This window comes from Hydra viridissima, unplaced genomic scaffold (assembly GCF_058129835.1).
Source record: "Hydra viridissima isolate aposymbiotic clone 2 unplaced genomic scaffold, HvirCarnegie_v1 scaffold_1, whole genome shotgun sequence".
In the NCBI taxonomy this organism is placed as follows: Eukaryota; Metazoa; Cnidaria; class Hydrozoa; order Anthoathecata; family Hydridae; genus Hydra; species Hydra viridissima.
Genome location: NW_028324300.1, coordinates 17,889,068 through 17,902,320, shown reverse-complemented (window position 1 = coordinate 17,902,320; position 13,253 = coordinate 17,889,068). Strand labels below are relative to the sequence as shown.

At 30.2% G+C, this 13,253-nt stretch overlaps 1 protein-coding gene and 1 pseudogene across 1 annotated transcript; one reads left to right on the top strand and one right to left on the bottom strand.

Moving 5' to 3' along the window:
• The first annotated feature begins 5,534 nt into the window (after positions 1–5,534).
• On the top strand, positions 5,535–13,241 carry LOC149893682 (uncharacterized). Its single transcript, XM_090075967.1, has 12 exons — positions 5,535–5,855; positions 6,484–6,570; positions 6,773–6,865; positions 7,026–7,106; positions 7,273–7,338; positions 7,689–7,748; positions 8,282–8,320; positions 11,589–11,627; positions 11,895–12,064; positions 12,254–12,318; positions 12,803–12,915; positions 13,014–13,241. Exons 1-12 carry the CDS (start codon positions 5,639–5,641, stop codon positions 13,217–13,219), a joined length of 1,236 nt encoding a protein of 411 aa, XP_089932093.1. The 5' UTR covers positions 5,535–5,638; the 3' UTR covers positions 13,220–13,241.
• On the bottom strand, positions 8,834–9,936 carry LOC149893683 (uncharacterized; annotated as a pseudogene).
• Positions 13,242–13,253: the final 12 nt, after the last annotated feature.

The window sequence follows — 13,253 nt, the reverse complement described above, 5'->3', positions numbered from 1 at the left end:
AAATCGCCTCGTGATCGATTATTCTAATACAATTAATTTACACACTCCGCTCGATTCATATCCTACACCACGAATCGATGACTTAATACTTAAAATAGCAGTCCATAAAATTTTTAGAACAATTGATCTCAAATCGGCGTATCATCAAGTGAGATTACGACCCGAAGATTACAAACTAACCGTATTTGAAGCTAACGGCAAATTATATGAGTTCAAACGCTTACCATTTGGATGTACAAACGCGGTACCAATCTTTCAAAGAGTAATGGATGAATTCATTCAGGATAATAAACTTGAAAACACATACGCTTATCTCGACGATATCATTATCGGTGGAAAAGATGCCCAAGAACACGATAAAAATCTTAGTCGCTTTCTACACGCAGCTAAAATCGCCAACATTGAGATAAACGAAGAAAAGAGTAATTTAAAAAAAAATCATATCGAATTCTTAGGCCATATTATTGAAAATGGAACTATAAAGCCAGACCCAAAAAGATACGAAGCACTGATAAATATGCCTGAGCCAAGATCGTTAAAAGAGCTAAACCGAATGATAGGTTTATTTGCTAATTACGCTAAGTGGATACACAATTGCACAGCATTAACTCTCCCACTTACCCAAGCAAGAAACAATTTTCCAACAAATGGTTTAACTCCACATGCTAAAGAAGCAATAAAAATACTCAAAAGTAAACTTGTAGAAGCTTGTCTAGCCTCCCCTAGTTTAAAAGTTTCATTAACAAAAGAAACTGATGCCTCCGACTCAGCACTCGGAGGAACACTATTACAACTTGGCAGGCCCGTTGCCTTCTTTTCACGGACATTAACTAATGCCGAAAGGAAGCATGCGATAGTGGAAAAAGAAGCGGCTGCCATAGTGGAATGCTGTAGAAGATGGAGGCATTTGATTAACTCAGTACCTTATATTAATGTAATAACCGACCAAAGATCCATTTCCCTTATTTTTAATAAACAGAGTGTAACAAAAATCAAAAATGAAAAATTAATGGTGTTTAGAACTAGCTGATATTAATTATACAATCTCTTACAGGCCGGGGAACCAAAACATTGTAGCAGATGCCCTTTGAAGATGTTGCTCGACTGTAAATAACACTAAAGCGTTTTACAGTATCCATTCCCAGCTATGCCATCCTGGAGTTACAAGAATGATACATTACTGCAAAACCAGAAATCTACCATACTCCACCACAGAAATCAAACAATTAACAAATCAATGTACAACTTGCAATGAGCTCAAACCACGTTTTTACAAACCACCCACAGGCCATCTCATTCAGGCAACAACCCAGTGGGAAAAAAGATATCTTTAGACGAATAAAAGACGTCTTTTTTATGACTTATTATGTCTTTTTATAAATAGCTTAAATAAAGACGTGGAAAAGACGTCTTTTAAAAAGACGATTTTAAAAAAGAGGTCGAAAACTACGTAAATCGGTTGTACGTCTTTCTCAAGATGTAGAAAAGACGTCTTTTTTGGTTCAATGGCTTTTAAAAAAAAATTTTTTTAAGAATTTCATTTCTTCTATAAAGAAATGCGCGCGCATTGCTTTAAAGAAAAGCAGTTCTTTAACCAGAATTACACGACAATTACTATTTTTGATATGAGGTTTTTTGTAGTTATATCATAGTTTCCGAAATGATTAGCATTCGGATATACCGTTTAAAATTATAAAAATTAAAACAGCAGTGAAAACCATGTTTAATTTCTAAAAAATTATTTTAACTTTTTAAAATCCTCATCGCGTTGAAAAAATGTTACGTTTTTAAATTTTGAAAACCATCCCAGTCCTTTTTTAATGCATATTTTGGGGTGGGATGCCATCCCGGTACATAATAAATTAATGGAAATTTTATTTTATTTTCCTCCAATAAATAAACTTGTAAAAACAATTTTAAAGTTTGCGGCAATATGCGAATTTAAATGAACTAAAGTCTCAGCTGTTATTTAAAAATTTGCGGTAGAAAACTAAATCGACAATTATAAAACATTGCGTCTTTTCCTTTGTATTTTAAATAAAAAGTTACCAAGCAACAAAAAGCGACATTGGCTTTTTTTTTCGTTAAAGTATCATTAGAGTTTTTTTTGGTGAAATAAAATATAGTACAAAGTAGATTTACTCAACATTAAATGTTATGATTTAAATAAATTTACTTATTATAAATATGGATAAATGGCTAGCAAGCGGAAGGAAAAGAAAGTTAACCAGTAATAGTTCTAAAAGTAATTTGAAAAATGACACTGAAATAAATAAAGAAGTGACAGATTTTTCGAGTATTGAAACTTGCCAATTCTTTCCTCAATGTGACGGTATTTTTTTTCAATTATTTAAAAATTGGTAAATGCAAAAAAATAAGACTTGTTTAAAAATAAAATGTTTAAATATACCATTGTTTTTTGATTGCTTAATGACGTTTGATGTGAAACTCAACTCAATATTTTACGGTGACAGTCTCTTAAGAATATAACGGACCTCAAGTTGTTTTTTTAATATGGGTTTTTTACTATAGGAATACTCTAGGGATTTATAATTCTAAAAAAAATATTAAAAACCATCCCGCTACCTTTTTTTTCCCACTTCGAGCACTGTATATATATATATATATATATATATATATATATATATATATATATATATATATATATATATATATATATATATATATATATATATATATATATATGTTTATATATATGTATATATATATGTATATATATATACTATGTATATATATATATACTATGTATATAGTATGTATATATATATATACTATGTATATAGTATGTATATATATATATATATATGTATATATATGTATATGTATATATATATGTATATATATATGTATATATATATATGTATATATATATGTATATATATGTATATATATATATATAAATATATATGTATATACATATGTATATATAATATATATGGCAGGGATATTTCTGCTTTTAGTTATTTTATCAAATTAGCATGGAAAGTCAGTATTTCAAGCATTATAGGCAAAAAAACAAAGCTGTGTCGTCTATTCTCAAAAAAGCTTCTTTCGATTATGAAGACATGGGATCATTGTTGCCTAGAAATAACACTACTTATGTAGATTCCTTTCTAAATGATTCTATTTTAAATGATACCCAATTTTGTTCTGTGGTTCATGAAACAGATTTTGATTTTGATGAGACTTCTTTTTCTGCATATCCGTTGGATAGTAGTAGTAGTGAAGAAAGCTGTGCAGACAAGGAGACAAATCTTTCCAAAATGATTTTTCTAACCTTGTTCAAAAACACAATGTTTCCAGACAATTTGTAGAAGATCTTCTTAAGCTATTAAGGGAAAATAGTCATCCAGAACTCCCTAAATCTTATCGTGGTTTGTGTAACAACAATGTATCTGACTTTAAAATTCAAAAAAGATGTGGTGGCGAGTATATTTATCTTGGTCTTAAAAATTCTTTATTAAAGTTTGTAGAGTGTGAATTAGAAAAACAAACCTTGGAAATCAGTTTTAACATTGATGCACTACCTGTGTTTAATTCTAGAAAAACATCATTTTGGACTATCTTATGCCTTATTAGGAAAACAGTGTTTGTTGTTGCTTTGTTTTATGGAACAAAAAAACCAACGCCGGTGCAGGAATTTCTCCGAGAATTTTTGGAAGAACTTGAAACTCTTTCTGAATATGGTATAGTATCAAGCATAGCTACTCACCAAATTGTGGTCAAGGCATTTGTCTGTGATGCGCCAGCACGATCGTTTTTGAAATGTATTGTTGGTCACACTGGTTATGAATCCTGTGAGCGATGTTTGGTAAGAGGAAATTGGTTAGGTAGGGTTGTTTTTAACAGTGATGATCTCTTTTCTTTGAGAGTTTCAGTGGATTTTGACAATTTAGAGTATCTTGAAAGTGGTCACCAAATTGGAAAATCTCCATTTATTGGAATGGTTTGCTGCATTAGTCAATTTGTTTTAGACTACATGCACTTGGTGTGTCTTGGAGTCATGAAACGAGTATTAACTTTTTTGATTAATGGACCGAGGATTTGCAGACTCTCTGCAGCTACAAAAGACTCAATATCTTCAGGCTTGTCTTTGTTGAGTCAAAAGCTTCCCTCTGATTTTGCAAGACAACCTCGATCCCTTGATGAGCTCAGCTACTGGAAAGCCACAGAATTTAGACAATTCCTTTTGTATACTGGTCCCCTAGTGTTAAAAAAAACTGTGCCTAAAAAGGTTTATGACATTTTTCTAGTTTTACATGTTGCAATGTCAATACTTTTAACTGATGATGATGGCAAGCGAAACCATTTTTTAGATTATGCTAGAAATCTTACTCAGTATTTTGTAGCAAATGCAAAGCATGTCTTCGGAGAGACCTTCTCAGTTTATAATGTTCACTCTCTCATTCATCTTGCTGATGATGTTGAAAATTTTAATTGCTCCTTGAATCAATTGTCCGCATTTCCTTTTGAGAATTTTTTACAGCAAATCAAAAAATGCATTAAAAGTGCTCACAATCCGATTGCTCAAGTTTGTTGTAGATTGGTTTCACCAAGAATTTTAATTGAGAGTGGAAAAAAGTACAAATTCTGTAAAAGGTTTAGAGATTCATGGTTTATTCTTGGAAGCGGGAAATTGTGTTTTGTGAAGGAAAAAATTGACAAATCCACTTATAAATGTGGTGTCTTCAGGAGAAGGGACTTAGAGTGTTTATACAACACACCTCTTGATTCAAGAAATCTAGGAATTGGTTTTGTTCGAGATATTTTGAACAGAAAGGCAGAAGATGTGCTTTTAAAAGCTGATGAATTGATTAAAAAAGCTGCTGTATTACCATTTGAAAATGGTCATGCAATTTTTCCATTGTTGCATAATAAAGAACGCTAAATGCAATATTTGACTCTATAATAAACATGATTTTAGATTATTTATATAAATAACAAAGTATACATATCATATTATTCCTGATAAATGTCCCCTAAATCCAAACTCATATTATATTATGGATATAAGCCCTTTGATATATGCACTATATATTAAAATACATCAATCACAAAACCATTAACTGGATATATTAGGGAAACTGACAACAAAGGGGATAAGACTGTAAACTCAACAAAGAAAGACTATAAATGTCTATATAATTGTTTCTTAAAAATAAAATAGAAAAAATTTTTGTCACATCTTTCATGTACACTTGAAAAATATAAAAACTTGTAAATTTATTTTGACACAAATTGTTATACACCCGGATATGTGCTCACCAATTATCAGTCTAAAAAAGGCTTACCAATGAATTGTAAGCCCAGTACCCTTATCTGGGATGATGCGGTATATATATATATATATATATATATATATATATATATATATATATATATATATATATATATATATATATATATATATATATGTATATATATATATATATATATATATGTATCTTTGACAACTTGTTTATCTTTAAACTTTTCACTTAAAAATCTATTCTTATTACATTGTTGTTGTTTTTTTCTATGTTTTTTTTTTATTGAAAATTCATTGACTTCATTGAAGATTTAATTTATCATTGATTTTAAATATAGTGCTTTTGTATACTTAAAACATTTTGCTTAAATGGAGTTTAAAAATGGATGGGCCGCAGCTGTTTGGCTAGAAAATGTTAATGGGAAGAAGCAAAAAGTGGATGGTGTGGTGCCAGTAAATTGGTTAGACAAGGGAGAGAAAAAATTGTATTGGCCACAAAGCATAAATGTACTGAAGTACAAAAATTCTCCACCAAACAAAGAGCTATGGTATCAGTATGATCTAGTCTCAATTAAGTTAGTTGCAGGTAAGTGTTTTAAAAAGTTTTACAGTTTCATTTTGGATTTTAACACATAAGCAAGGCTGAAATACGCATGTAGTTAGACTTTACAAACATTCAATATGTCACCTAATTTTTTAATATGTTGTTCTTGAAGATTGTTGTTTATTTCTAAGGTGACCATACATACGTGTTTGACGGTAGTTTTGCGCTTTTGGGGTTTGTATGCGTTTGTGTACGCATTTATACATTAAAAAAAGCAAATAAAATTCATGTGCTACCCTGCTTTTTGTCCTGTTTTAAAAAATTGAAATTAAACATATATTCAAAAAAGTTAGTACAACTTAAAAAAGGGTAAGGCGAGACTGCCTTGAAAATATAAAAAATATAATTAATCATTCTATTAGATGAATATAGATGAATATAGAAGGAATAAAAAAAATTGCCCTTGGGCGCCTTTATTTTTATTTTAATTTTTGGCGCCTCTTGAAAAAGTCCTCCCCCTTTAAAGAAAACGTATTTAAATCAGGCTATGGGCCTGATTTGAATTCCATTTGTATTTATACATACCAAGTTTATTCCTTGTAGGCGTCTGGTATTTTTCAAATATAGTCACCTTATTTATTATATATTAAATTAAAATATTTATTTCCAGACGAAAAAGAAACCTGTGAACAATATCTGTCTGTATTTACGTGTTCAAGTGCCAGCGAAACGGACAATAGAAAAGAAGAAGCATTGAGTAAGCTTGCAATTTTTTTTTTTCAATGTTTTAAATGATCTGAATAATTTTGATGTTTGTATTTAGTTAAATGATGAAATTGTTAAGACAAAAGATTGGCTCTTTATCTTTTATGTTAAAGTTGTTATTTCCTTTTTAACTGTTGTCTGTCATTAACAAAGCAAGTAAAAAATGCACATAATGACAGTAGATTTATCTTTAGAATTGTCTGCAAAACTGTGCTCTAGTTTGCCAGTCCCACCAAAGTTGTTTTCAGAAAAAGTTGACTTTTCTTCATCTTCTGTTTCAGATAAAGGTGCGTTTAATTTTAAATCATTTTATTAATATAAGTAACTAATAAGTGTCTATTTCTCTTGCAAAGTCTCACAATATAGTATTTAAACATGGTAGAACAAAGTCTTTTTACAGTAACTTTATCAATTACTTTAAATTAAGTTTTAAAAAACTAAATTCAGAGAAAACACAACCAACATGGATCCAGAGGAATAGCTCAAGATTATGGTCGTCTACCCCAAAGCGTCCACATTCTACTATTAGTAAGTCAAATTTTGTTATGCAAAACACAATTATCTAATCATATCTATCAATTATATAATCAATTATCTAATCATATCAATTATCTAATCATTATCTAATTTGGTTGATTTACTCATCACAGTAAAAATGTTTTTTTGTGATTCAAAATTTGTGCTTTTTTTTAAGGTTGTGAATCATCAACTTCTTGTAAAAGACCGCAATTGAGCCTTGCAGCATCAGGCCAGCTTAGTGGTAAGCTCAGAAACATTTAATGTTTAATGGAAATATGTAGAAATCCATTCAATTTTTTTTGTATTTCGCACCTGTTTAAGAAAAGGGTTGTATCTCCAAAATGCAAAAAAAAATTTGTGTTGTCCAATACGTCTCTTCTCTATAATGGTATTCAACACAATGGCATATACACCTTTTTTATAATTATTAATAACTCATTAATTATAAATATTCAAAGCATAATACTTTAAGATAACATGGATAATATTCCATAGTTTTTACTGTCTGAATTTCTCATTTTTGGCAAAAATGGATATACGTCCCTTTTCTACAATGGGTGCAATTTAAAGATGTATAAATGTTGTATTTAGATTCTGAATATGAAAGTACTATACCATCAACAGAAGAATCATTGGCTAACATGTCTGGCGGTTTGTCTTATTAAATTCCATGTTTCTTTGAAACCATTTACAATGTGATTTGTTTGCTGTAAACTAGGCTCATCATGTTGTTTTGTATATTTTATGTTATTCAGAAATACTTCTTACTTAAGTCAATTTTTCATTATTGACTGATTGACCTTAAAATAAGACAAGGGTTGAATTAAGAGATCGCGAATTACAATATTTGTAAAAGTATCTGGTCTTCAAAGTTTCAGTTTATGGAAAACCATGAATTTATGGAAGAGGCTTTAATTTGTTAGGTGAAGTAGCTAACAAATGAAACTTTGAAGAATAGATATTTTATAATTCTAGATTTTTTATCTAGATAAAATGTAGATAAATTATAATTAACTAGATAGCTTTATAATTTGCGATCTCTTAATTTAACCGTTGTAAGATGATTGAAATTTTTTTTTTGTTGATAAAAAAAAGATGTTTCTGAATATTATGTTTTGATCGATCTGCTGCTTATAATCTTGACTATCATTCATATTTCATATTTTACTATTAATTTTTCTCAGGTACAGCTGTATTTCCAATTGACCCAACTTCAAAAAAAGGTATGCTTTTTCATGTTGCTATTACATTTTTTTAAATATATATAAATATATTTTATATATATATATATATATATATATATATATATATATATATATATATATATATATATATATATATATATATATATATTTAAATGTATGTGTATATGTATATATACACCAAAAACCAGGGTTGGAAAAAACCCAGCCCACTGGTTTTTTTTTGGATTTTATTGGGTTTTTTTGGGTTTTTTGGGGTTTTTTTAAAAATAGCTTTTTTTTGCTTAGAAAATGAAAGACATAATACCTATTTTGCATTCAAACTATCTTTAAACATTTATTTTTTTCAAAATAATAATTAAAAACACATGGTAATAGTTATATTTATTTATTGAAAAGAGCTTTTACAAGGAAAATTTAATAAATTGAAGAACTGTAAATAAAATTCTCCTTACATAATTTTACTTTGTTTGATTATTACAATAATTTTCAATTCTTGTCAGCTTTTCAGATGTTTTTGACAGATTTCCAGTTAAACACCTCCTCTGGGATCATCAAGAATAAACTAAAACAAATATAAATTACACTTAAATAATAGAAATAGAATTTTTTTCAGAATTTAGATGGTTATACTGAAGTTAAAAACGATTTTTCCTACTACTTACCTACTTATTGATCAGATTCGATATCATCACAGGAACTGCTGTCAGCTGCTGAGCTATTGTGAAATGATTTGTAAATCTTCACAAGTTTCATTGCCTTATCTGCACCAAGATGATTCCTGATCTTCGACCAGACAAATCCAAAGGTTGAAAACCATCTCTCAATTGAGGCTGAGCTAGCAGGACAGGAGTGTAGAGAAGCTAGAAAGCTGCAGAAATTGGCAGAAACCTCTTTATCCCTGATTTGAGATCTAGTAACCTTTCCTTTTATAATGTTCCACCATTCTGATGGAGAGATAACCTTCAGTGATTCTGAGAACATTTGTTTGGGGAACACCTCCCTGTCCTTTAAGTTAAACTTGTGTATTAAACCCAAGAAATCAGGGTTCCTGTCCTCTAACCATTGTTCTGCAATGTTTTCATTATCATTATCAATGAAGCTTTTGTAATCATCTACATAGAGATGGTCAGTTATAAACGCAAAAAGATGAAAGGATTGTACAGCATCTTGAAATCTCTTCTTTATTGCATCATAGTATATGGATAGCTCTTCATTCTTTATCAATGAATACCAGAAATGAACTGCGTCAGAGAGATGACAAGAATTACTCTGCATCTTGTCTAAGGCAATCCCCAATTTTTTCATTTCACTAAGAAGACGACTTGCCTCATGTTTGATGGCTATATTCTCAATTATTCTTCCAATATTGGCTGGAAAATCTTCCATCTTTTCTCCATAGATCTCCACGTAGAAGTTATAATTTTTCTGGTATGTCTCAATGCAGGCAACTTGAGAGTTCCAGCGTGTTTGATTTGGCAGCTGAGGCATACATCCACCTTTTTCCTTTAACAAACCATGGGCCATATGCACATTTCTAAAATATTTCTGAACTTCCACAACCTGTTTTAGAATTGTTGAAAAAGAATTGCAAATGTCTTTCTGTAGCAAATTCATACAGTGTGCATTACAGCCATATGTTAACATATCAGGATACTCTTGTTTGATAAACTCTTTCATTTTCTTCATCTTAGCTTCATTGTCAGTGCAGACAGCAAATACAAACTTATTATAATCATTTTTTATGCTAACTATAGCTTCATTGATGATTTTGAAGCAGTATTCTGCAGTTTTTTTTTCTGATCCTGAGTCAACTATGTTGTACAAATAACTCTTTTTTCCATCATAAAATGAGTGAGCAATTATTGGGTCATTCTGAATACTAGACCATCCTTCTTGACAAATTATCAACGTGTCTTTGGTTTCCAGTTCGTTCTTTATCCCAGCTGACAGATCATCATAGACTTCATTTAATAGATCTCCACCCAGTTTCTTTCGGCTTGGTGGGACATAACTAGGACGAAGAAGAGAGCCAAGTTTCTGAAACTCACAATTTTCCACTGAATTAAAAGACATGTTAGAGCTGAAAAAAAACCGGGCAACTTGCTTGTCTATGGCATCTTTCTGATCATTTGATGTTCTAACTACAAAGTTATTTAAGTTACTACTTTTAATTTTTTTTGCTAATGTGGAGCTGGACATAATAGATCCTTTGGAAATTGAAGTATCTGACTCATTTGACAAGAGGCTAATATTGCTCATTGAGCTTCCAGGTCTTGGTTCTTGTTCATCAGTGTCCTTCTTTCTCTCTTTACACTTCTCCAAATGAATACGAACTCTTTCAATTTTTCCACTAATCTTCTCTGAACAATGGTCACACTGAACACTATTTTTGTCCCCTTCTTTCTCACTGACCTCCTTCCACTCCCATCCTTTCTTCCTTCCACTTCTGAATGGCATTCTTATAAAGGTTTTTTTCTGAAAAATACACATTGCATCGAAATATGCAAGTTAAATATACTTAATGCTACACAAATAATAATACTGTTTGAATAAAAGTTTCTTGAATAATTTGTAAGATAGAACACAGGCCTGACTTTGATATGGTTGATGAAAGCCACTGAGATCACTGAAAGTATATTGTAAAAAATACTAAAACTCTTTTTTTCAGAAACATTTCAAAAAAATCATGTCTTTTAAAAAATTTGATTCTTATTAAATACTATATTCTGATCATATCCATATCTTCTTTTAAATAATTACCTTTTAATTAGTCATAATTGTGTTTAAATGTTTTCTGAAATAAATAAATCACAGAAAAAAAACCAAGCAAAGAGAATCCTTTAAATAAAATATTATTTTAAAAAAACCCAAAAAAACCCGGGTTTTTTTGGGTTTTTTTAACTGGGTTTTTTTAGGTGGGTTTTTTAATGCCAACCCTGCCAAAAACCCAGAGGAACACTGCTAAATGACTTAAGTTTTAGTGTAGCACATCTAACCATGTTGCAGCTGTAGGATACGAGGATAGTGCTTTTATATAATATGTGTTTAAGTTAAACAATGTGAACAATTTAGATTAATCAAATAAACACTATGTTAAAGGATGCATGCTTTGGATATAATGATTATTAGCAGCAAACCGAATGATATATCTTAGGATTTCTTTATTTAAAGTATATTACCATGCTGCATAGAAAGCTTGAAATAACTAGAAATTGTTTGATAATATTTCTGTAAATAACTTGATCCTTTTCAATGATATTCTATTTCTGCATATAATTATTTTTAGATCCCTTTGAGAAGCTACGGTTTCCACTAAGCGATGCTGGTAAGGTTGTTTTAAGTTCTAATTTTTTAGATTTAATATTTATTTTTTGACTCTTTTTTTCTATTCACAGGAATTCAATGGAGTTTTTATTTAGTTGAACTTTTCAAATTAAAATCATTTTAAAAATTATTCCTGTGTAAAATGTGTTGAATTGGTCTCTTATTTTAAATGCTAGATAGGAGGACTTTGGGATTTTTTTAAAAAAAAAATCAAGGCTTCTACAAGAATTATTATTTGCACAAGATTTTTTATCTTAATCGGTTTCAGAGTACCAGAAACTTTCACTTGGTCTCTTGTGGGAGATAAAAGAAAATGTTGTTAATTGTCGTTGGCCAACAGAAGAAAAGGATAGCCGAGCGATAAAAATGATGGCAACGATGGAGAATTTTAATGCCTTAGAAAGAGAGTTGTTAGACGAACAGAAACGTTCAATCATGGTATTTGTTTTTTGTTTTTTTTTATGTGTCTAGTTTTTTCATATTCAAACAAGATTGAAAAGTTATGGAATTTCCAATGTCTTGTCATTTTAGTATTAAAATTTTATAAGTAAGGTTAGAGAACCTCGCTATAACCAGAAAGCTGTTTTTAAACAACGTTACCATGGTATTTATTGTGTTGCCTTACAGAGAAAATCTTTACGTCAAGTCCGTGGTTTAGATACAAAAGACCAAGTAAAAATGATACTGGAAAGGTACACTTTCTTATAGCTAAACATCATTGCAGTTTTCTTGTCTTCATTTTTGTTTATGTGTGTTTCATCTGTGATGCTAATAATATTGCCTGTTTTTATAATTTTATGTTTTTAAGTAAAGCATCATAATGTTTCAGGCTAAAATAGAGATTTGAATAATACTTTTATCCAGTTTAAATAAATAACAACTCTTAATGTGTATTAGCTGAATTATCTTTTCGTTTTTGAAAGTCTTTAGTCAATAAAGGATTTTTAAATTGTTATGGGTCTACAACACTTAATTTCAGCGAAATTAAATTAAAGAGTCACGTCATAGAAGACAGGAAAAGTATCAATATCTGTTTTCGATAACTTGTCTTTTATAGCAAATCTGAGAGCTGCAAATGCTTAGTTTGGTTTAAGTACTACATAATATAAAAGATCGTTGTACAGTCATTTTGATAATAATAAATTTCTTTAGCATACTCATTTTTTATATTTTAAGACTGTTTACCGTTGGACTCCTGTCCCAATTTAACTTAGCGGGGACAAAAAGAAAGGACCGCACTGGAAACAAGAGGGGGTTGAAAGGATCAGCTCTTTTTGAATTAATAGTCGGTAAGTCTAATGTGTTTCACTCAGCTGATAAAATTTCATTTGCTATTTCATATTACATAAAAACAATTGACTGTTTTTCATGTTCACTTATTTTTTAGAAGTCGTAGCCAGCTCGTTTAAAAAAAGTTCTCGACGAGAAATAGTTAATTTTATCCAGAGAAAGCTGAAGAACGCCCCTGATCAAATCGGGGGGTCGCGTAAGAACCAACGCCCAGAAACAGAGGAGAAAGCTCAAGTAACAGAGGAAAAAGAGGAACGTGAAGATTATGATGAATCTGGAGATGAATCTGCTGATGACTCTTAAATTAATATATTCTGTTGAACAATCCTGCTGTTTT